This window comes from Ornithorhynchus anatinus, chromosome X5 (genome assembly GCF_004115215.2).
Source record: "Ornithorhynchus anatinus isolate Pmale09 chromosome X5, mOrnAna1.pri.v4, whole genome shotgun sequence".
In the NCBI taxonomy this organism is placed as follows: Eukaryota; Metazoa; Chordata; class Mammalia; order Monotremata; family Ornithorhynchidae; genus Ornithorhynchus; species Ornithorhynchus anatinus.
The window spans coordinates 66,697,782-66,723,012 of NC_041753.1; the positions used below are offsets into that span (position 1 = coordinate 66,697,782).

At 44.3% G+C, this 25,231-nt stretch overlaps 1 protein-coding gene across 1 annotated transcript in view; it reads right to left on the reverse strand.

Annotated features, from left to right (window-relative positions):
- The window catches only part of FRMD3 (FERM domain containing 3), a 242,163-nt gene that overhangs the window by 40,757 nt on the left and 176,175 nt on the right, over positions 1-25,231 (reverse strand). Inside the window, exons 7-10 of the mRNA XM_029056075.2 lie at positions 10,378-10,465; positions 8,473-8,561; positions 2,114-2,177; positions 300-388 (exon numbers count right to left, since the gene is read on the reverse strand). Of these exons, the coding sequence (XP_028911908.1) occupies positions 300-388; positions 2,114-2,177; positions 8,473-8,561; positions 10,378-10,465 (330 nt within the window). The remainder of the gene's footprint in view (positions 1-299; positions 389-2,113; positions 2,178-8,472; positions 8,562-10,377; positions 10,466-25,231) is intronic.

Genomic DNA, 25,231 nt, shown 5'->3' on the forward strand with positions numbered 1-25,231 from the left:
GGATTGAAGGGGAGGAGAATAGAGAGAGAGAGTGTAGAGTCGATTGCCAAGGTGGACCATGGGTGGCATGGCGAGGAGGCTAAGTAACCTGGGAGAACCCTGAGAGTTGACCCACATTCATTCATTCATTCAATCGTATTGTGCCCTCAATGAATACCACTGAATGACTGATTGCTGATACTAATGCTCACCAATCACCTAAAAAGAAAAGTAATCTTTCTGCACTTTGCAAAGCATACGCTGTCCCAGAGATGCCCTTTGAATGACCAAGAATGAATGAATGAATGAAAACTGCTTACTTGTAAAAGGCCTGATTCTCCACTCCACACTTCCAGAGATGTTTGCAGGCAGCTGGTGTTGAAGTATGGAAAGCCAACATGGCCTTTTTCTAATGAAGGGGAACAGGCGAGAAGAAAGACAGTAAGTCTAACTACAGCAAGCAGAATCTCTCGCCTCTCCGGAGTTGAGAGGAACTTCAGACCTGCAGAGCTGCCTGTGCTGCATTGTGATAGTCACCAAAGCGAAAGGAATCGGAGTTGGACAAACCCGACCCCGCAGACCTTCGAAATACCCCTTCTCCCCGCTCCCCACCAAGCGGCGGATGGGATCGGCCGGTCCAGTGGCTTCCGTCGTGTCCTCTCCTGAGCGCTTAATACAGTGCCCTGCACCCAGTAAGCACTCAATAAATACGATTGAGTCACTGATGGAGTGAAATCCACAAGTTCAGGAGGAGGAAGGAAGTGTCTGTCTGCATGGTCCCGCTGAAAGCCAGGGGATCGGCATTCTGTTTAGGAAGCAGTGTGATCCACTCCGATGAGAAATGCTCAGTACTCCTCCAACCCCATCCACTTCTCTAGAAATGAAGCCAGCTTTCCCTGACCCCTAATGGGAACGCTCCCTCCCTCTGTCCACCGTTGGACACATACATATGCAGTGAAAACTCTTTGCTGCAATGTAACTTAGGCCTGAAGGACCAGGAGGAAAAGCCAAATTGAGAAATGAGCATATGGATCTGACGGCACAGTGACTATTGCTGTCATGTAAGGTAAAGCACCGAGCACATACTGTTCTTTCCTACAAGGTAATGTTTCACTTCCCTCTCCCAGCCCCTTCCTGCCTCACACTCCTCACTCTGCTCTCACCCTCAGGCCTAAGTCACACGGCAGCAAAGAGTGTGTTAGGTTGAAAAAAAAAAAGAGCAGTAGCAGTAGAAGTAATAATATTTATTAAGGGCTTTCTGTATGCAGAGCACTGTACTAAGTACTGAGAAGGAGTATTCAGGTGAGAATTAGATGTGAAACCTATCCCTCGAAGGGTTCGCAATCAATGAAGGGATTCCAACCTATGAAACAGCGAAAACAAAAGTTGCAGGGGTGAGGGACTGTGGAGAGACCCCCGCCCACCCCCAGAGATTGAGGGAGGGGCAGGAAAGTCATGCCAGGGGAGAGCAGAGTGAGGGTTGGGGAGAGACTTACATGCCTGGTAGGTCAATCCAATAACATGGAACCGCCATGTGAAAGTCACTTCATGAAGAAGTGAAATTTGCCAGTGACTTGTGGAACACAATCAAGAGTCAGGTCTCCTGGTTCAGAGATCACGTCTACCAACTCTATTGTACTGTACTTTCCCAAGCACTTAGTACAGTCCTCTTCAAACAGTAAGTACTCAATAAATATCACTGATTGACTGACAGTCGAGTCAGAAGGTTTAACCCTGGCACAAATATAGCCATAAGTAGTCATGAGTTGGGACTATGAACTGAGACTACAGAAAAGATTTCTTCCGGCAGAAGGCTAGCTTCTTCAGACCTAAACACATTATACTCTTGGGCCACCCCAGAGTCTGGCTGATTATGAAAAGGTACCACATCTCACCCCCAAAATGGACCGGATCTGAAACCCTGTGAGATTGTTCAACTCGATTTGCTTGTATCCACCCTAGCGCTTAGTACAGTGCCTGGCACATAGTAAGTAATTAATACCACAATTATTATTATTACTATATTTCTCCATCCTGTGAGCCCTTTTCTCATCTTCTCCCCACCCTCTCACACTGTTCCACTGCACATATTACAACACAAATAGACACAGCGGTAGGAAAAATGATATCTGACCTCCTTCTGTGTGCCAATCACATAAAATGTCTTCCCTTCAAACTTCAATTTGCAGACATCAGACCTAGGAAGAGAAAAATCTCTTAGGTAAGGAGGAAACCAAATTCGGTTATCACGGGCAACTTGCCTTCCGTCAGGACCCTGGCTGACTCCCAAATGTCAAGCACGCTGCAACGAAACAAGATATCATCTTATCATCAGTGAAGACCTGATGGGTGGTGAAAAACCCATAAGCAAATTATACAGAATTTTCCTCCTGTAAGAATACAAAGGAGGCTCAGAATTACTTATTAAGTTCATTTTTACACCTCTGTTGCATCTTTCTTCCAAGCAGGCCTTCCAGTCATTAGTGGTCATTTAGTTGGATGTACTTTTCTAGCAGCCATTGTGTGCAGAAAAGTAAACATTAATTTTCTCACCAATCTGGGAAGATAAGTCATGCTGCAACAGTAATGACAGTAACGATTGTGGTATTTGGTAAGTGCTTAATATGTGCCAAACAGCATGGCCTAGTGGAGAGAGCATGGGCCTGGGAGTCAGAGGATCTGGGTTCTAATCCTGGTTCTTCCAGTTGCTTGCTGTGTGAACTTGGATAAGACACTTTACTTCTCTGAGCCTCAGTTGCCTCATCTGTAAAATGGGGATTCAATACCTGTTCTCCCTTCCCCTTCAACTGTTAGCCCCATGTGGGACAAGCCCTGTGTCCAACCTGATTAACTTGTATCTACCCCAACACTTAGAAGAGTGCTTGACACATAGTAAGTGCTTAATAAATATAATAATAATGAAATGATAACAATAATAATAACTCCACTAAGCTCTAAGGCAGGTATGAGATAAGCAGTGTGGCTAGCTGGAGAGAGCATGGGCCTAGGAGTCAGAAGGACCTAGGTTTTAATCCCTGCTCCACTACATGTCTGCTGTGTGACTTTGGGCAAGTCATTTAACTTCTCTGTGCCTCAGTTACCTCATCTGCAAAATGGGGCTTTAGCGTCTGAGCCCCATGTCCAACCTGATTAACTTGTATCTACCTCAGTGCTTAGAACAGTGCTTGACACATAGTAAGTGATTAATGAGTACCAATATTATTTATTATTATTATTACAAGCAGGTTGGCCTAAGTCCCTATCCCAACTGGGGCTTGCATTCTAAGTGAGAGGGAAGCACACTCTAATACTCTAGCCTAAATCAACCTAAAATACATCCCTCACCTTCCATTTTCTCCAGGGGATCTTTTACCCCATAAGAAACACGGTCAGAGTTGAGCCTGCTAAGGCTCATTTCACAGGGGATCTCAGTGAAGAGAGATTTGGGCCAGGAGGGGGTGGGTGGCAGTGTGAGATGTCGACAAATGAAAGGTTTGATGCCTAGGAGCGGGAGTGGTCTAGTTCTGATCTTCTCTCATAATAATAATTTTGGTATTTCTTCAGCACATACTATGCCCTAAGGATTGTACTGAGCCCCGGGGTAGATGCAAGATAATCAGGTTGGACATCGTTCCTCTCTCACAAGGGGCTCACAGTCATGTCAGGCAAACCTGAACTGAGGAGTTCTTTGGAGAAATGACCACAGGGAGTGAATGAAGCCCAAATAAAACATACTGTCTTCCTCATTAGGTGGGTGTTTATGGATTTGAAGAACACCTCCATGTGGATGCCTGACCGGCACCTTAAACTCAATCTGTCTAAAACTGAACTCATCATCTCCCCTCCTAAACCCACTCCTCCTCCTAACTTTCCAGTTACAGTCAACACCACCACCACCCTCCTTGTCCCAGAAGTTCACAACCTTGGAGTCATCTTTGACTCTTCCTTGTCTTTAACTCTCATTTGCTCTCAATCCATCAATCAATGGTATTTATTGAGCACCTGCTGTATGCAAAGCACTGAACTAAGAGCTTGGGAGAGTACAATACAACAGTTAGTAGAAATGTTCCCTTCCAACAGGGAGCTTACAATGTAGAGGGGGAGATAGGCAGTAATATAAATAATAAACAAATAGTAATATAAATAAATAAATGATGGGTGTGGATATGCTGTGGGGCTGAGGGAGGGGTGCAAAAATGGAGCAAAATATCACTACATCCTCCTGTTTTCTCCACTGAATTTCCCAGATCTGCCCCTTCCTCGCCCCACAAAAAAGACACCATCCTGGTATAAGCTCTCACTTCCCAATTTGAGAACTGCATCAGCTTCCTCTGATATTGCCTGCCTCTAACTTCTCCCTCTAAAGTACTTTCTGCTGCCCAGATACATTTTCTAAAATGTTTCTTGGCATATATCTCTCCATTCTTCAAACCCAGGACTACCCATTTCTGTCCTACATCAAGCAGGGACTCTTGATAGTGGACTTCAAGGTTTCCACTAAAGTCTCATATATCTGCTTTGATCACCTGCTACCCTCCATTGTGTGCTTTAAGTTTCTCTTCTTAAAAGTTCCTTCCTCTTTCCTCTTGCACCACTGACCACTTGCTGGAACCATGTGCCAGGGACTCTGTCTGATGTGATTATCCTGCATTTACCTCAGAGCTTAGCGCAGTGCTTGGCACACAGTAAGCGCTTAACAAATATCATGATTATTATAAGTATTAAATCCACCAGACCACAGCTCTCCCGAGCTTCAGTGCCCTTCTGAAATCCCACCTCCTCCAGGAAGCCATCCCCGATTAATGCCCACCTCCCCAGGTCCTGCCATAATAATTATATTATTTGTTAAGCATTTACCGTGTCTCAAGCACTGTTCTAAGCGCTGGGCAGATACAACTTAATCAGATCAGTCACTGTCCCTCTCCCACAGAGGACTCACAGTCTAGACTGTAAGCTCACTGTGGGCAGGGTATGTGTCTGTTACATTGTTATATTGACTCTCCCAAGCACTTAGTACAGTGCTCTGCACACATTAAGCACTCAATAAATACAACTGACTGACTGATTGATTAAGGGGAAGGGAGACAAGGTATTGAATCCCCATTTTACAGATGAGGAAAGTGAGGCACAGAGAAGTTAAGTGATTTGCCCAAGGTCAAACAGCAGGTAAGAGGCAGAGCAAGCTTTGGAACCCAGGTCCTCTGACTCTCAAGCCTGTGCTCTTTCTACTAGGTCTCATCATCATCCCAATCATGACCCTTTATTCATCCCTCTCCCAGTCCCACAGCACTTATGTACAAAACAGCAATTTATTTAATGTCTGTCTCCCCATCTAGCCTGTCAACTCGTTGTGGACAGGGAATGTATATATCTTTCAAATATGCACTCAGTATATATTTTTCAAATTTAGCACCAACTCAACTTACTTATAAACTTGTTTATTCATCTTTCCATACTCCTGCCATTATCAGTTGTATCTTTGTTTTCCATCTTGCTCCCTCTAATTGGAAATAATTTGTGAGTACTTGTCTCCCCCACTAGATTGTAAACTCCTTAAAGGCAAGGCGCTGGTCTTTTACTTCTCTCATCCTCTCCCAAGCATTCAGTACAATGCTCTGCACACAGTAATGTCCATATCCATAATTCATGTTAATGTCTGTCTCCCCCTCTAGACTGTAAGGTCCTTGTGGGCAGGGAATGTGTCTACCAACTCTGCTTTATTGTTCTCTCCCAAGCGCCTAGTACAGTGCTCTGCACATAGTGAGTGCTCAAATGATACCATTGATTGACTGAATGATTGGATCAGGTACAATAATTATCATTAACGTATGGGTGCTGGTAGGATCCGTTGACTGTCTAAGTTGCAGGTGGTGTTCCAACAGGGACAAGGCCCGGCCAGACTCCACTGAAGGATCTGCAGCAGCAAAGAACTGGCTTTTCTTGCAGATTTGTCCAACTCAGTTTGGACAATCCACAAATGTAGGCCGGGCCAGGTAAAGTGGTCCATCTTTGAGGTAGTCAAATTGTATTTATTGAGCGCTTATTGTGTGCAGAACACTGTATTAAGCACTTGGGAGAGTGCACATTCCCTGTTCACAAGGGAACATAAGTGCTGTGGGACTGGGAGGGGGATGAATAAAGGGAGCAAGTCAGGGCAACACAGAAGGGAGTGAGAGAAGAGGAAAAGTGGACTTAGGAAAGACCTCTTGGAGTAAATGTGCCTTCAAGAGCCTTTGAAGGGGGAGAGAGTAATTGTCAGATATGAGGAGGGAGGGTATTCCAGGCCAGAGACAGGACATGGGCATGAGGTCAGTGGCGAGATAGATGAGATAGAGGTACAGTGAGAAGGTTGGCATTAGGGGAGTGGCATGTGTGGGCTGGGTTGTAGTAGGAGAGTACCAAGGTGAGGTAGGAGGGGGCCAAGAGACTGATTGCTTTAAAATCACTCATGAGGAGTTTCTGTTTGATGTGGAAGTGGATGGGCTATGACTGGAGACACAACCACTTTGAGGCAACAGATCAGGTTTGGAGAAATTGCCCATGGAGGTTGATTGGGTACAGATGGAAATACAGCACCTGTGCAGGTCTCTGCTCTATTTTTATGCCAGTCTCTCCTGTTAGAATATAAGCTCCCTGTGGGCAGAGAACATGCCACTCTTTGCTTTGGCACTTCTCAACCATAATTGCTCTAGTGGGTGCTCAATAAATCCTATTTCAGGGAGGCCTAAAATAAGACAACAGCTTTGGTTTTCAGTTTGGATCTAAAATCTCTATCTTGGAGCAGTAAGGCAAAAAAATGGATGTCTGTTACGCTTCCTGAAGTATCTTAAACACAAATAAAAGATGAACAAGAGAAAGGAGGAATGTTGTGGGTTCAATCAATCACTAGTATTGAGTGTCTCCTGGATGAAGAATTTGGGAGTTTACATTAGAATTAGTAGATATGACCCCTGCCCTTAAATACTTATCATTTCAATGGGGGAGACAGACTGTAAAGTAAATTATAGTTGGAAGGAAGTAATAGAGAATAGAAGAAATGCTATGAGTTTTTTTAACGGTATTTGTTAAGCACTTACTATACGTTATGCACTGTACTAAGCGCTGGGGTAGGTACAAGATAACCAGGTTGGACACAGTCCATGTACCACATGGGGCTCCCAGTCATCATCCCCATTTTCCAGATGAGGTAACTGAGGCACACAGAAGTTGAGTGATTCACCCAAGGTCACACAGCAGAAAAGTGGTGGAGCCGGGATTAGGACCCAGGTCCTTCTGACTCCCAGGCCTGTGCTCTATTCACTCGGCCACACTGCTTCTCAGTTGTGAGCACTTAAGTGTCTAGGTGGCATGGAAGCATTCGTGTGGAAGTGCTGATGGGGGAGTACAAGGTGGGGAGATTAGAAATGAATTGGGGACGACCTCCTGGAGGAGATGTGATTTCATTAGGGCTTTGAGGATGGGGAGATATGTCAGATATGAAGTGAGAGGGTGTTCCAGGCAGGAGTGGGAGGAGGTGAGCAACAGATCGGCTGTGGGATAGATGAGAGTGAAGCACAATATGCATGTTGGCTTGAGGGGAATGAAGAGTGCAAACTGGGGTAGAGTGGGAGAAGAGAGTGAATAAGTAGCAGGGAGAGAGCTGATTGGGTGCCCTAAAACCAAATGTCAAGTGTTTTTGCTTGATGTAGAGAGGAATGGGCAGCTATTGGAGGATTTTGAGGAGTGAGGAGTTTAGCATACAAAATGTCATTTTAGAAAAATGATCTGGGTGGCGGAATGAAGTATTGACTGGAGAGGGGAGAGACTAAGAGGCATGAAGGTCAGCAAGGAAGCTGATGAAGAAGTCAAGGTGGGATAGGATAAGTATTTGTTTCAGCATGGTACCAGTTTGGATGGAGAGGAAAGGGCCAATTACATGCAAGCCACATTGAGGACAAGGACCGTATCTACAAACTCCATTGTACTCTCCCCAAGTGCTCAGTACAGTGCTCTGCACACATTAAACACTCAATAAACACCATCTATTAAATGATTGATTAAGGAAAATTGAGGTCAACGAGGAGCCCAATGCTGTATCAAACCCAGAGACAACAATTATCTGGACCACTGTGATGGCAATTTTGTGTGGAGAGAGACTGATGGGTTCTGGAGATATTTTGGAGGAAGAACTAACAGGATTTGATAACTGACAATGTGAGGGTTGAAAGAGAGTAGGGTGTCAAGGATAGCACCGAGATGATAGGCTTGAGAGATGGGAAGGATGATGGGGTTGTCAACCAAGATGGGAAATTTAGATGGAGGAGAAGAATTTGGAGGGAAGGTGAGGAGTTCAGATTTGGGTATGCTGAGCTTGAAATGCCTTTAGGACATCTGTGAAGAGATGTCCTAGAGGCAGGAAGAAATGTGAAATTGCACAGAATCAGAGTGGTCAGGGATAGGGAGCAAGATTTGAGGGTTGTAAATTCATTTCCATGGCTCTAAGGAGGCACTCACCATTTTAACAAGTGTATCCTTTTATTTCCCTGGAATACCACAAAGCCTGTAGCAGTAAATCCTAAAAATGTTGTAGTTCCTGTTGAATCCTGAAACAAAAATCAATAATAATTCCACATATCAAGAAAAAAACTGTGCATCACTTTCAGCCCCTACTACTGCAGTTCCTTTTCAGGTGACACGGTTCTTAGAGTCTAGTGTTAATATGAAAGATTATTCATGGACTTCATTGGAGACTGAGAATGTCATAGGTATTTGTGTTTTACCTGAGATTACATCTTCCTAAATCACATTTATTTTTGCAGCCCCCCTTTTTTCTAACCAAGCTAGGTTTTATCACTGAAACTAAAATAAGATTTTTTGGAGATCTCTATATAAAAATAAGAAAAACAGTATAACTCTTCCACTGCCTGAGTAGATTTTTGCCAAACTGCTAACCCAACAATTTGGAGCTGACACAAAACTGGAACAAGAGTTTGGGTTTGAGAACCCAACTAGAAAAAACAAATTTAATTTGGGCTCTCATATGATCAGCACTTAGTACAATGCTTGGCACATAGTAAGCACTTAACAAATACAATTATTATTATTATTGTTATGATCAACAGTCTTGCCAGATTTTCTAATGGCAAGACACATTACAACATAAAGGCTCTGAATTTCAAAGTTGAATCTAGGTTTGGATATCTACACACAATATCAGTTGTAATTTTATTCAAACAAGTATGCCCATCCCTGTTTGCCACATAGCATAACAGTCATTCTTTCTCAGACACTACTAAAGTCCACCAGTGTGGGGACTGTTGTTTCTTCTGCTTTTTAGTAGCAATAGTAGTAATAGTATTTATTAAGTGCTCACTGTGTACAGAGCACTGTACTAAGCACTGGGAAAGATACACTGGTGGGAATTAGACATGGTTGTGTTTGTTGTTTGCAGCACCTTGTGCTGTTTTCTCTTTCTCCTCATAGCTCCAGAAACAGAACCCTGCAAGTCTCTAAGTTATAATACAAGCAGAGAGGGTCCAGTATTATAGATAATAATTATTTCAGATCCACATAATAGGGGTTTTTGAAAGGCATAATAGCATATGATCTGACATCTGTATTCACATGCACACACAGTCTGAAGTGACTGCGCTGATAGAACAAGCATTTATGTATGTCAAAAGGAACTGCTGATTTCCCATGCACAATTACCTTGTAAAAATACCTTACAGGTCTAACTCAGAGGCTGATTTCTAAAGAAAAAACTAACTGAAATTCTATATTTTGTTTGCAAGGTTGGATACTGAGAACATGTTTTCATGGATCATTACTGAAAATTTGCAAACATCATCTTCTGCAATACTCCATTATAAAGATTAGGTGGTTTACGAAGAGAAAAATAGATTATTTTTTACATAAGCCAATTTCCCCGGCACCTCAGCATTTCTTTTAATCCTCCCTGACTCCTTCCCAATCTCCTCCCCATCTCCTTCCCTCCTTTTCAAGGCCCGTGAATGATCACCACAGACTTGTTTCTAAGCAAATTTCTCAGGTTCTTTGGAGAAGTGCCCTATATGAAGTGCTTTATGAGTAAATGACTTTTGGTTGACTACAACAACCCAAACCAATTAGATCCCACCTGATGACATTAAAATGAAAACATAGCCCCCAAATTGGAAATCCCTGTTACCTGGCTGCAAAATCCAAAGATTTGCATCCCCACTCTACTGGGGATGGTTAACAGAGCTGAAGAATGGTCACCTCTAAAAAGCAGTCCTCTGTGGGCCTGAAAAAGTCCCAAATTTGTGACAGTCTGGATAGACTGTCATGTTTCAGACTAATTCCAGGGGTCTGGCAGATCAAATCCTTACGTGTTAATACCAACACCTCCCCCCGACCCCGGCGTCGAGGAGCCATTACCTTACAGGGGTGGGGATCCACGCCATATGTTTCCAAAGTATGTGCTTTCAGTAGTAAATTAAATTCAGCCACCGCTGGGTTCTGACCTCTGAAATAACACAAGGAAGGCTTAGCAGTTTAATTGGGAGAAAGCCCGACAGAAACATCTTTCACCTCCATCCGACTGGCTGCCACGGTCAGGACCAGGAAGGGAGGGAAAAATCCACCCCCAAAGACTAATGTCTTGGACCAAATTCCATTTGTTACAAAAATATATTAGTAGTAGTAGTAATACTGCTAGTATTTGTAGTACAAATTAATATTACATTTGTTAAGGGCTTACTACGCGCCAGGCACTGTACTAAGCTCTGGGGCATTCAATAGTATTTATTTATTTATTTATTGAGCGCTTACTATGTGCAGAGCACTGTACTAAGCGCTTGGGATGAACAAGTCGGCAACAGATAGAGACAGTCCCTGCCGTTTGATGGGTTTACAGTCTAATCGGGGGAGACGGACAGACAAGAACAATGGCAATAAAGAGTCAAGGGGAAGAACATCTCGTAAAAACAATGGCAACTAAAATGGCACAGTGGGTTGGACATGGTCCCTATCCCCCATAGGGCTCACAGTCTTAATCCCCATTTTACAGATGAGGTAAATAAGGCACAAAGAAGAGAAGTGACTTGCATGAGGTCACACAGTGGACAGGCGGAGCAGCTGGGATTAGAACCCAGGTCCTTCTGACTCCCAGGCCTGTGCTCTAACTAGGCCACGCTGCTTCCTCCTGTAGTGTTCTAGGCATGGTCTTCTCATGCTAAGTCAAACTGTTTTTCCTAGGCCCTCATTGTCTCTATCTTCCCAACAAGACTGCAAACTCCTTGAGAGCAGTGATCATGTTTACCAACTCTTATACTGTACTCTCCCAAGCACTTAGTACAGTGCTATGCACACAGTAAGTACTCAATAAATACCACAGATTGACTGATTGATTGAGAGGGCTCCATTGACTTGTTCCAACCAAAGCACTTAGAAGGCTTGTGCAGAATAAGAGATATCGCTTCCAACTCGGGTTACTTCATCCACCATGACATAGACCTAAACATAACTTGGCATGTAGCACTGTAAAATAGATACCTGTCAGCACTTCCTTTTTTGAATTTTATAAGGTGAGAGATTTACTAGTCTTTGAAGCCGGGGACTCAGGTTTGGAGGAAGTGTTTGCCGCTGTTTACAGTAACCATTTCGTTGTTTGCAGCTCACCTTGAGTATGTATGGTAGGGGAAATGGCTTTGAAACATTGGTAGCATTTCCACCAACGGGCAGTGTTTTCAACAGAACGAACCAGGCATGTGAAGGCCACTCTGCTTGGCAACCCCAAGGCAGCCATTACCGCTGATGATAAATCATGACAAGTTTTCCTGAGGACACAGAGTTCTAAAGACAAAGGGCTTTCTGCCACTCTTACTTGCTCTCATTACTCCCTCCCAACCTTGCTTGGGGCAAATGTCATTTCGAGCTGTGCCCTGTTATATTGTACTCTCCCAAGTGCTTAGTACAGTGCTCTGCACACAGTAAGTGCTCAATATATACCATTGGCTGATTGACTGATTTCCCCAGAAAATGGAGAACATCACACAAATACAAATACTGACTTCTTGCCCCCTGAATTAGGAATTCTAGATAGCAAAACAAATTATTCCAATTTAGGAAGTGTGCATGGACACCCACACACACACAAATACATGTAAGCTATTAATCTGAAACTCGATACTTTCTACGCAGTCTCATATAGACAGAGCATCTGTTTCAACATAGCCAGCTGCTCTCTCTGAAAGAGCATCATCACAAGCCAAGGTGTCATTTGGAGAAGGAAAATTTGTCTCTTCCAGTACAAATAATAAGGAAAACACATTTTTGATTGCTTCGGAGGGTCCACCAGTTAAGTTCAGCAAAGCACTAATGACTGAGTGTTTAGATAGAGGAATGTCCAGTGGGACTAGATGAATTTGCATGTTCTAACAAACCTAGAGAAGCAGTGTGGCCTATTGGAAAGCACCTGGGGCTGGGAGTTAGAGGACCCGGGTTCTAATCCTGTATCCCCCATTTGTCTGTTGAGTGACTTTGGGCAAGTCGTTTCACCTCTCTGTGCTTCAGATCCCCCATCTGTAACATGGGGATTAAGACTGTGAGCCCCAGGTGGGACAGGGACTGTGTTCAACCTGATAATCCTGTATCTACCCCAGCACTTAGTACAGTGACTGGGACAGAGTAAGCGCTTAACAAATAGTATTAAGCTCCCTCTGGACTGTAACCTCATTATGGGCAGGGAATGTGTCCGCTAATTCTTTTGTATTTTACTCTCCCAAGCCCTTAGTATAGTGGTCTGCATGTAGTAAGCACTCAATAAATACCATTGATTAATTAAAAAAAAAACATCTTGAAAGCTCCCACTCAAAACTTCAAGGAAAACATCCTCTGCGGAGTCACCGAGTGCCCCAACATCAGATATATTCAAAGATGGCCTGTTGCATTTCAACTAAGGAGAAATATCCCCTTGGATAATTTGGCAGCAATTCTGACAATTCTCCTGGAAACCTGCCTGTCCTCGACTTGTGTCGCTTATGGACTTGGGTCTGTACCACTTAAGCACTTTTATATTCTCCCCTCCCCCAGACCCCCAGCACTTATATCCACACCCATCTGAAATTTATTTTAATGTCTGTCTCTCCCTCTTTTCTGTAAGTTCCTTGTGGCCCTGTCGGCTGTTGCATTGTAGTCTCCCAAGTGCTTAGTACTTAGTGCTTAGTAAGGGCCAATAAATACCAAGAGCAGGGGTCACCATTCACTTTAAAAAAATCATCATCCTCATTCCCGCTCCACTGGCAAAGTTTAGGCATGGGCTGACTGCAAGAGGCAGACTGAAGGCTGCAAGGAGAGCCCGCTGAGTTCTTGGGAAGATGCTATATTAATCCTTGGCATGAGACGACACCCTTCTAGAATGACAGTTATTTGCTGTTGGGCTGTTACAGACCAAGCCTAATGCCACTTCTGCATCCAACCAATAGTTCATGCGGCGGCTCTTCCTTATTTTAAGTGCCGTACCTCTTCCTCAGTCCACTGTCTACCCACATATAGCATATGAAATGTATTCAATGGCCCACCGGCCTGCTCTACATCCTGAACTATCTCTCTAGTCACCACTGCACCCCCTTACCACCCCTTGCTCTTTCCCTCTTGCTCTCCTCCACTCTGCTTAGGAAGTGCAATAGCTTCGTAGAGAAACGTGTGGCTAGGGGACAGAACACGGGCCTGGGAGTCAGAAGGACCTGGGTTCTAATCCAGGCTCTGCCATGTGTCTGCTGGGTGACCTTGGGCAAATCACTTCACTTAGCTGTGCCTCAGCTACCTCATCTGTAAATGGGGATAAGAGTGTGAGCCCCATGTGGGTCAGGGACTGTGTCCAACCTGATTAACTCGTATCTACTCCAGCACTTAGAACAGTGCTTGGCACAAAGTAAGTTCTAACAAGTACCATAATTATTATTAGTATTAGATGAGAGGCTAACCTTAGGATTGTAAAAGAAAGGAAAAATAGTGATCTTCCCGCAGTTCTGACTTGCACAGGTGATTCCTGGGGGATCCTAACTCTGTCCCTCAGAAGATCAAAGCCCACTGAAAGCAGAGCCCCCAAAGGTCTTGACCTGTGCAGTTAAAAACAGTGGACCCCCAACAGTTTCTGCACTGAGACCTAGCTCCAAATAGGCTGGATGACTAAAGGGGAGTAGCCCTAAAATATGATCTGTAGCTGGTTACCTAGAAGGATGGTTCAATAGCATCAGCTTCCTCACAGACTTCCCTGCTCTCAGTCTCTCCCCACTCCAGTCCATGCTGAAGTGTGTGGCCTAGTGGTTGGAGCACAGGACTGGGAGTCAGAAGGACCCGGGTTCTAATCCCAGCTCTGCCACATGTCTGCTGTGTGACCTTGGACAAGCTGCTTCACTTCTCTGTGCCTCAGTTACCTCAGCTGTAAAATGGGGATTAAGATTTTGAGCCCCTTGTGGGGGATGGAGACTGTATCCAACCCAATTTGCTTGTATCCACCCCAGCGCTTAGTACAGTGCCTGGCACATAGTAAGTACTGAACAAATGGTACTATTATATTATTAAGTCTGCTGCCCAAATCAGAAGCAGCGTGGCTCAGTGGAAAGAGCACGGGCTTTGGAGTCAGGGCTCATGAGTTCGAATCCCAGCTCTGCCACTTGTCGGCTGTGTGACTGTGGGCAAGTCACTTAACTTCTCTGTGCCTCAGTTCCCTCATCTGTAAAATGGGGATTAAGACTGTGAGCCCCACGTGGGACAACCTGATTCCCCTATGTCTACCTCAGCGCTTAGAACAGTGCTCGGCACATAGTAAGCGCTTAACAAATACCAACATTATTAAATCATTTTCCTAAAACATTATCTTGCTCGCATCTCCCCACTCCTCAAAAATCTCCAGTGGCTGCTAATTCCTCTCTGCATCAAGCAGAAACTCCTGACCACTGGCTTTAAGGAACTCAATCAGCTAACTCTCTCTCCTCTATATCCGCTACTCCCCAGCTAGCTCACACACTTAGCTCCTCTCAAACCAACCTACTCACTCTGCCTCGTTCTCTGCTCTCTGGCCACTGACCTCTTGCTCATGCCTTCCCTTCTCCTCCCTTTTCCTCACATTTGGGAGACCGCAGCTCCCCCATCTTTTTTTAATGGTATTTGTGAAGGCCAGGCACTGTACCACAGTACCACTGTACCACAGTCCCACTGTACCACTGTCCCACAGTCCCGGCTAGACTACTGTGTCAGCCTTCTCTCTGACCTCCCTTCCTCCTCTCTCGCCCCACTCCGGTCTATTCTTCACTCCGCTGCCCGGCTCATCTTCCTGCAGAAACGATCTGGGCATGTCACTCCCCTTCTTAAACAACTCCAGTGGTTGCCTATCGACCTCCGCTCCAAACAAAAACTCCTCACTCTAGGCTTCAAGGCTCTCCATCACCTTGCCCCTTCCTACCTCTCCTCCCTTCTCTCTTTCTACCGCCCACCCCGCACGCTCCGCTCCTCTGCCGCCCACCTCCTCGCCGTCCCTCGGTCTCGCCTATCCCGCCGTCGACCCCTGGGTCACGTCCTCCCGCGGTCCTGGAACGTCCTCCCTCCTCACCTCCGCCAAACTGATTCTCTTTCCCTCTTCAAAACCTTACTTAAAAATCACCTCCTCCAAGAGGCCTTCCCAGACTGAGCTCCTCTTCCCCCTCTACTCCCTCTGCCATCCCCCCTTTACCTCTCCGCAGCTAAAGCCTCATTTTCCCCTTTTCCCTCTGCTCCTCCACCTCTCCCTTCCCATCCCCACAGCACTGTACTCGTCCGCTCAACTGTATATATTTTCGTTACCCTATTTATTTTGTTAATGAATTGTACATCGCCTTGATTCTATTTAGTTGCCATTGTTTTTACGAGATGTTCTTCCCCTTGACACTGTTTAGTGCCATTGTTCTTGTCTGTCCGTCTCCCCCGATTAGACTGTAAGCCCGTCAAACGGCAGGGACTGTCTCTATCTGTTGCCGACTTGTTCATCCCAAGCGCTTAGTACAGTGCTCTGCACATAGTAAGCGCTCAATAAATACTATTGAATGAATGAATGAATACCAAGCACTGGATCGATACAACCTAGTCAAGCTGGACAGCGCCCATGTCCCACATGGGGCTCACAGTCTTAATTCCCGTTTTATAAATGAGGGAACTGAGGCACAGAGAAGTTAAGTGATCTGCCCAAGGTTACATAGCAGACAAGTGGCGGGGCCGGGAACAGAACCCAGGTCCTCAAGGGCCTTCTGAAATCTTCCGATGTCACTTCCGAGAGGCCTTCCCTGGTGAATCTCTCACCTCCCTGTGCTACTCCCCGCCACCAGCCCGGCACACACTGCAGCTGCAGTTCATTTTTTTGTCTGTTTCCCCCTCTAAATTCATTCATTCATTCATTCATTCAATAGTATGTATTGAGCGCTTACTATGTGCAGAGCACTGTACTAAGCGCTTGGGATGAACAAGTCGGCAACAGATAGAGACAGTCCCTGCCATTTGACGGGCTTACAGTCTAATCGGGGGAGATGGACAGACAAGAACGATGGCAATAAATAGAGTCAAGGGGAAGAACATCTCGTAAAAACGATGGCAACTAAATAGAATCAAGGCGATGTACAATTCATTAACAAAATAAATAGGGTAACGAAAATATATACAGTTGAGCGGATGAGTACAGTGCTGTGGGGATGGGAAGGGAGAGGTGGAGGAGCAGAGGGAAAAGGGGAAAAAGAGGGTTTAGCTGCGGAGAGGTAAAGGGGGGGGTGGCAGAGGGAGTAGAGGGAGAAGAGGAGCTCAGTCTGGGAAGGCCTCTTGGAGGAGGTGAGTTTTAAGTAGGGTAAATTCTAAGATCCATAATAACACTATATTAGTGATCGTATTTTCAAAGGGGCTGCTATGTGCCAGGCACTGTGCTGAGAGCTAGGGTAGATAAAGAATAATCAGATCGGACACGGTCCCTGCCTCACACGAGGCTCGCCGTCACGGCAGGGATCATGTCTACTAACTCTATTCGACTCTCCCAAGCACTCAGTACAGTGCGGTGCATATTGTAGACTGTAAGCTTCTTGAGGGCAAGGATCGTGCCTGCTAACCGTATTGTCCTCTCCCAAGCGCTCAGTTCAGTCCTCTCACACAGTAGAACATAAGCTCCTTGAGAAAAGGGATCAATGGCTCAAGTCTATTATACTCTCCCACGTGCTTAGTACAGGGCACTGCAGAAAGCAAGCACTCATTAAATACTATTGATTCATTGACTGAAACAGAACTTAACCCCTTCGATGTCTGAGGGTGGGTGATCTACACTCCCTCCCACCTCCCTGTCCTCCAGGAGGTGGAATTCAAAGGTTACTAGTGCACAAAATCATTTCTTTGTGTTTAGATTTATACAGACACACCTATACACCCCCACACATGCACACAATGTGTGCATATATTTGTGTAGCTATAGATGTGTCCATAGATGCAAGTGAAACTGGAAAGACTGTAAGCCTGGTTATCTCCATCACAGATCCCACCGAGCACAAGCAAAGACTGCTCCTGTTGTGCTGACATGTTTGCTGTTTACTGTGCCTGGTGCTATTTTCAGTTTTGTCTCAGTCTCCCCGATCCTCTTGGAGCTTCTGTTCAGAAAGTGCTGCTCCTTTCTACATTGCTACACAGCAGGCTGCAGTGTTCTCGCGCTCTCAGCTGTGATGTCAGACTGTCTGAAGCGGGGCTGTACCAATATCCTTAAAGCGTTTTCACAGTATCCTCTGCTGTGCTCATCCCCCATATACGGCAGCTGCTTGGGTATCCTACCTTCACCCATTCTCCTCACATGTAATAATAATAATAATTATTATTATTATGGTACTTGCTAAGCGCTTTACTATGTGTCAAGCACTGTTCTAAGCACTGGGGTAGATATAAGTTAATCACACAGTCCCTATCCCACAGGGGGCTCACATTCTTGATCCCCATTTTCCAGATGAGGTAACTGAGGCCCAGAGAAGTGAAGAGACTTGCCCAAGGTCACACAGCAGATATGTGGCAGAGCCGGAACTAGAACCCAGAACCTTCTGACTCCCAGGCCCAGGCTCTATCCACTAAGCCACACTGCTTCTACCCACCCAGCAAGGCTATACTGCAGAGAGCAATGCTACAATGTTATGAGACTGGTTTCACTACCGAACTTCACTGTTTGTGACCCTGTCTTGCCACCCAGCCTTCAATGATACAGAACTCCTACTTAGACTGCGAGCCTCACAGCTCACAGCTAAACCCAGCCCTGCCAATTGTTTGCTATGTGAATTTGGGCAAGCAGCTGAACTTCCCTATCCCTCAGTTTCCTCAACTTTAAGATGGGGATTAAATACCTGTTCTCCCTCCTGTTTAGACTGTGAGCCCCATGTGGGACAGGGACTGTATCCGACCTAAGAAACTTGCACCTACCCCAGCTTTTAGAACAGTGTTTGACACAGAGTAAGCACTTAACAAATATCATGAAACAAAACTTGCTTTCCTCCATACCTGGAACCCTCTCTGTCTTTGTATCAGACAGACTGCAGCTCTCCCCTTCTTCAAAGCCCTCCTGAAATTACATCTTCCCCAGGCGGTTTTCCCTTATTAATATTTGTTCTCTACAACTTATTTCCTCCCCCACTGCCACTCCAGCAGTGAGCACATGGTTACTCACCTCCCCCCACTCCCCTCTAGCATTTATAAGGACATATCTATATATTCTACTGTTTCGCCATTCCCTCTATTAGTGGTTGTCTCCCCGACTAGATTATAAACTCCTTGAGGGGGGGATCATGTAAATGAATCCTACTGTGCTCTCCCAAGCACTTAATACAGGGCTGTGCCCACAGAAGTGCTCAATGGGTCAATCAACTAAGCAATCATATTTACTGCACCCTTACAGTGTGCAGAGCACTTTAAAAGCACTTGGCAGAGTACAAATACAACAGGGTTTGTAGACATGTTTCCACTGATTGACTGATTGAACTAACTTGTTGGCCCATAAGGTGACTGGGATTGGAAGAATGCATCACCTAACCATCCAGCAGTATAAGTTCAAAAGGACAATCAATCAATCCATCAATGAAGGCTATTTATTGAGTGCTTATTATGCACAGTGCAGTGTACTATTAAGCGCTTGGAAGAATATAATACAACAGAGTTGGGAGACATGATCCATGCCCTCAAGGAGTTTACAATCTGGAAAGTGCCATCACACTATCCTGAAATAATGCTACTTTCCCTCACCCCCCAAATCAAAACTTAAGGCTTGATTTCTTCTTTAAAACTCTTATGGCGAGAGCTTCTTTTTTATTATTTTATTGGTTGGGATGAAGTGGTTTATTTTTCTGTCTTTCTAAGCCAAGGATGGCTCTTTCAAGCTTAGTTAACCTTTACCCTCCATAGCTGCATAGCTGGCCATAAAAATAAACAAAAATGTTCACTGAAGTCCAGAGGTTATTATTTTTATATTATCAAACATAAATTGAGTTAAACTGAACTTAACCTTAAGAAAGTGGAGGATGAATAAACATATCTTGTTAGCCCATATTACTTGATTGGTTATTATGGTTTTTTTTTCATTAAATAAGCAAATAGAGACCTTCACAAAAGATCTAAGTGGTGGCACTGCATCTCATGGAGTTGCTATAGCAACTTTAACTCACTGGCTGAAAGATTTAAATTATTTGGTATGTGAACTAAAGAAAAATTACCACCTGGCAACAGTAGACCTGGCAGAATGCTATACTTGAGCACTTTTCTTTTGAAAGGAAGGAAATATGAGAAACTTCAATTTAATCCTAAACAAGACGTAGCTATTGAAATTTAGTGTTCCTGGCCTTATGTCATGCATTGGAAATCAAGATCACAAAAATAGCCTGTCATGTCAAGCATGGCAAGGCTCAACATGCCTTTCATGCACTTAGAAACAAATCCGAGGGTATGATTTGATCTCATGATTCAGGGAAACCCACATTTTCCAGGAATTGAGAAGTTCAGAAACTTCAATCTGGGCACAAATCAATCAATTAATCAATGGTATTTGTTGAGCGCTTATTCTGTGCAGAGCACTATACTAAGAGCTTGGGAAGGTACAACAGAGTTAGTAGACACGCTCCCTGCCAACAACAAGCTTATAGTCTCAAGAGGGAGACTGGCCTTAATATAAATACATAAGGAATGGATGTAATAAACAATTTACAGATATAATAAATAATTCAGGGTATACTTTTTTTTGTTGTTCGTATTTATTAAGCACTATGTGCAGGGCACTGTTCTAAGCGCTGGGGCATACAGGGTAATTAGGTTGTCCCACATGGGGCTCACACTTTTAATCCCCATTTTACAGATGAGGTAACGGAGGCACAGAGAAGTGAAGTGACTTGCCCACAGTCACACAGCTGACAAGTGGCAGAGCCGGCAATCGAACCCATGACCTCTGACTCCCAATCCCGTGCTCTTTCCACTGAGCCACGCTGCTTCTCTAAATGTATGTAATTTGTAAATGTATGTTGTAAATCATTTACAACAAATGTTGTAGGGAGGTTAAAGGACTTTGGGGCAATCATACCCCAGGCACCATGGCCACATCTAACTCACTGCAGGCCTAAATAATCATAATAATAATAACTATGGTATGTGTTAAGTACTTACTATGTGGCAAACACTGTACTAAGCACTGGGGTAGATATAAGATAATCAGGTCCCGTATGGGGCTCGTGGGCTAAGGAGGAAGGAGAACAGGCATTAAAATCCCATTTTGCAGATGAGGGATCTGAGGCACAGAGAAGCGAAGTGACTTGCCCAAGGTCACACAGCAGTCAAATGGCGGGTCCAGGATTAGAACCCAGGTCCTCCGATTCCAGGTCTGGGCTCTTTTCACTAGGCCATGCTGCTTCTCTGAATTAAGGTGAATGAGGGTGTTGGGTACCATCTCAGAGTTGCCTTGGGCAACGACAAGGCAGAAAACCTTAGAATTCAGGGAGAACAAGCCTGCCAGACCAACCCCAAACAAATCTCACTTTGAGTTAAATGTGCTGACATGCAAGTTCTTCCGTTCCTCGATTGCATCCTAGCCTGACATTGGATCTGTTTACAGGGAGACAAGGGCACGACCAGACTGACTGCCAGGAAGTAATACAAAGTAACGGAAAAATCCAAAGAAACAACACATGGCAGGACTCATTTCAGCTTTCTTTACCTGCCAAACTGGTATTTGCTTCCTTGCTAAAAGAGTAAATTACCAAGGCCAGGATTGCTATGCGCTGGTAAATACGATGCTGTAGAAAATGCTATTTATTTAAAGCAATGGATCTTCCTGAACTGTATGATTCCCTCTTTATGACTGTGCCTGCAAACCTCACTTGGGATCAGGGGACATATTTCTGGAGCTTGGAACCTGGAAAAGCATTCGTGGGTCAGTACATACAGCCACACAGCAAAACAGAGGGTTGAAAATCAAGAGAAGATAAACAAAGAGCCATAGGGTAGATAAGTCGAGAAAGCACAAATATCGACATACCCTAAAAAATGGACACTCACTCAAGATAGACAGTGATTATGTTTTGGGACAATGTGAACAAAACTCCATTACAAGGGGATGTGTTTTTTTGGTTTCTGGCAGAAAGCTATGGTTTGCTAATGGAAAATAATGATTTTCTATCTTTTATATCCTGCATTAGGAACTGTATCACTAAGATTAATGGTGTCTTTAATGAGATACTTAGTAGTAAAGACAACCGTTTAGCTGATATTTTCTTGTAAGAGCTGCAGATTTCCCCAGTTGGTGGTTTCATCACAAGTAGCTTGTCAATAATAATTTTGGAGAGTCAGTAATGATGCATCAGTTTTCAGAACTCGCTTATCTTCATTTTGAATATTTTAATAGTTTTATTTTATCTCCGCATCAGAAACTCCTTACCACTGGCTTTAAGGCACTCAATCAGCTCTCCCCCACCTACCTCCCCTCACTAATCTCCCACTCCAGCCCGCACACTTCCCTCCTCTAACACCAACCTACTCAGTGTACCTCAATCTCATCTCTTTCAGAAACCCTTTCTCACACACTCCCTCTGGCCTGAAACTCTCTTCCCCTTCGTATCTGACAGATCACCATTCTTCCCATTTTCAAAGTCCCACTAAAACCATATCTCCTCTAAGAAGCTTCCCTGAGTAACTTTTCATTTCCCCATCTTATTTGCCCTCCCCTGTGCATCATCTATGCACCTTGGTCTGTAAGCACTTTTATACTCACCCCACCCAAGTCCCACAACACTGATAAATGTATCCTTATACTCTTCTGCTTCTCCTATTTTCAGCAGGAGCAGCGTGGCTTAGCGGAAAGAGCACGGGCTTGGGAGTCAGAGGTCATGAGTTCTAATCCCAGCTCTCCCACTTAACTGTGTGACTTTGGGCAAGTCACTTAACTTCTCTGTGCCTCAGTTCCCTCATCTGTAAAATGGGAATTAAGACCGTGAGCCCCACGTGGGACAATCTGATTACCTTGTATCTACCCGAGTGTTTACAACAGTGCATGGCACATAGTAAGTGCTTAACAAATACCATCATCATCGTCATCATCATGTCCATTCCCCCCAACTCCCCGCACTATACTGTAAGCTCCTTTAGGGCAGGGATCGTGACTACCAACTCTACTGTACTCCCCCAAGCACTTCATACAGTACTCTGAACACAATAAGCCCTCCACAAATACCGCTGATTGATCGATCGACTGACTGATTGATTATACCTCTCTCTTTCCATGCACCGAAGTACCAATCAAATCAGTCGTATTTATTAAGCACTGACTGGGTGCAGAGCACTGAACTAAGCACTTGGGAGAGACCAGTACAAAGAATGGGTAGACAAGTTCCCTGCTACAAGGAATTTACAGTCTAGAGGAGGAAACAGACATTAAAATCAATTACAAATATGTACATAAGCTCTGCATACAGTAAGAGCTCAATATATGAGACCGATAGATTGCTTAACAAATACCATTATTAGAGCTCTCTGGAAATGTTCAAACCAACGGAACCAGGCTCTTTTCTCGATGTTAATAACTTTATATCACAAGAACTACTACATCTATTGAACTCAAGGAAGTCAATCAATCAGTGGAATTTATTGAGCATTTAGTGTATGCAGAGCACAGTACAACAGAGTAGGGAGACACATTCCCTGGTCACAAGCTGAAAGTCTAGAGGGGGAGAGAGACATTCAAAGAAATTACAGATATGTACATAATTTTCTTGGGGCTGAGGATGGGGGGATTATCAAGTGCTTTAAAGGGCATAGATCCAAGTTCATAGGCTATGCAGCCAGATAGGTGAAATTGAGGCACAGTGAGTAGGTTGCTGTAGTAGGAAACCAGCAAGGCAAGTTGGAGGGGGAGAGCTGATTGAATGCTTTAAAGCTAAAAAGACCAATGAATAATTAGAGTGAGCTGGTTTTCTGTGACTATATTTGGTTGTGGAAAAATCACACCTCTTTCTTATGTCTCCGTTTTGCTTATTTTTGTTCACATAGTATTAGCACCTCTATGCTTCGGGGACACAAAGACAATTGCCTTATGAACACTGTATAGTTGCAACCAAGTCCTATTGGCTCAGCAAAATCGCAACCCTTAGGTATTTGGTCAGGCATCCATAAGGACAATGCATGCTGTAGTGGAAAGAGCATGGGCCTGAGGGTCAGAGGACCCAGGTTCTAATCCTGGCCCTGCCACTTGCCTGCCATATTACTACGACAGTGATCCTTGAACCTGGGGCCTCTTCGATCAATCAACCGAAAGCATTTAATCAACGCCTCGTGTGCAGTCATTTAACTTCTCGGTGCCTCAGTTTCCTCATCTGTTAAAGAAGGATAAGATACCTGTTCTCCCTGCCTCTTAGACTGAGCCCAGTGTGGGAGAGGGGTACGGTCCATTCCGATTATCTTCTATCACAGTGTTTGCATTGGAGTATGTGCTTAATAAATACTATCATTCATATCATTTGTATCGATGATAATAATGAAAATACATAGGAGGCATCACCGCCAATGTCCCTCGTCCCCTTGTCTCAGTTTCCCAAACAATTTAACCCTTTATGGAACCCTCCACTGTTTGATTGCTTGCTCTGATTGAAATCTGGTGACAATAGCAGAGTGGAGAGACAGCTTGGATTCTAGCTCCGGCTTAGCTCCTGACCTGTGAACTCATACAATTCACAACCTCTCTGGGCCTCAATTCTCTCTTCTTTTTAGTGAGGCTAAATCAGAAAACCTACAGGATGCATTTTCAGCCATCAGGAAAAAATGATGCTACCTAGCTATAAAGCAGCATGGCTTAATGGAAAGAGTCCGGGCCTGGAAGTGAAAGGACCCGAGTTCTCATCCCGGCTCTACCATTTGTCTGCTGTGTGACCTTGGGCAAGTTGCTTCACTTCTCTGTATCTCAGTTTCCTCAACTGTATACATGGAGATTCAATACCTATTCTCCCTCCCCTTTAGACTGTGAAATCTCATGTGATCCAGGGACTGCGTCTGACCTGATTGTCTTATGCACAGCAGCACTCAGTGCTGTGCTTGCTACAAAGTAAGTGCTTAACACATATCACAATTTTTATGATTTCTGATTATCGTCCCCTAAACTCTATCTTAATCTGCTAGTGGAGAAAAAAACTAGACCCTCAAAGCCATGTGATAAATCAACTTGTTGCTCTGCAATAGTTCTCTGGTGAAATCAACATCCCTTAGGAGAATCCCTCACAAGCAGCCTCATCAACACTCCAACAGGCTCCAAGTTCAAGAAGGCAGATGGCAGGAATTCTGTTGCCAAGGAGTTAGGATGTTGACTCATTTGCAAGCATTTCTCCATATGCAAAACAAATTCACTCCAGAAGGTGTGTAAAAATCAAAATTCTGAATCTCTAACCCCATTTTCCCACAGGCTTCCATTATATATCTGGAAATAGGTGATTCCAATAAAGATTCCAGACTAAAGACATGGAAAAAATCACATGGAATCATGAGGAGCAGCATGGTCTAATAGAAGGAGCCCAGGCCTGTGAGTCAGAAGACCTTTCATTCAATTCAATAGTATTTATTGAGCGCTTACTATGTGCAGAGCACTGTACTAAGCGCTTGGGATGAACAAGTCGGCAACAGATAGAGACAGTCCCTGCCGTTTGACGGGCTTACAGTCTAATCGGGGGAGACGGACAGACAAGAACAATGGCACTAAACAGCGTCAAGGGGAAGAACATCTCGTAAAAAC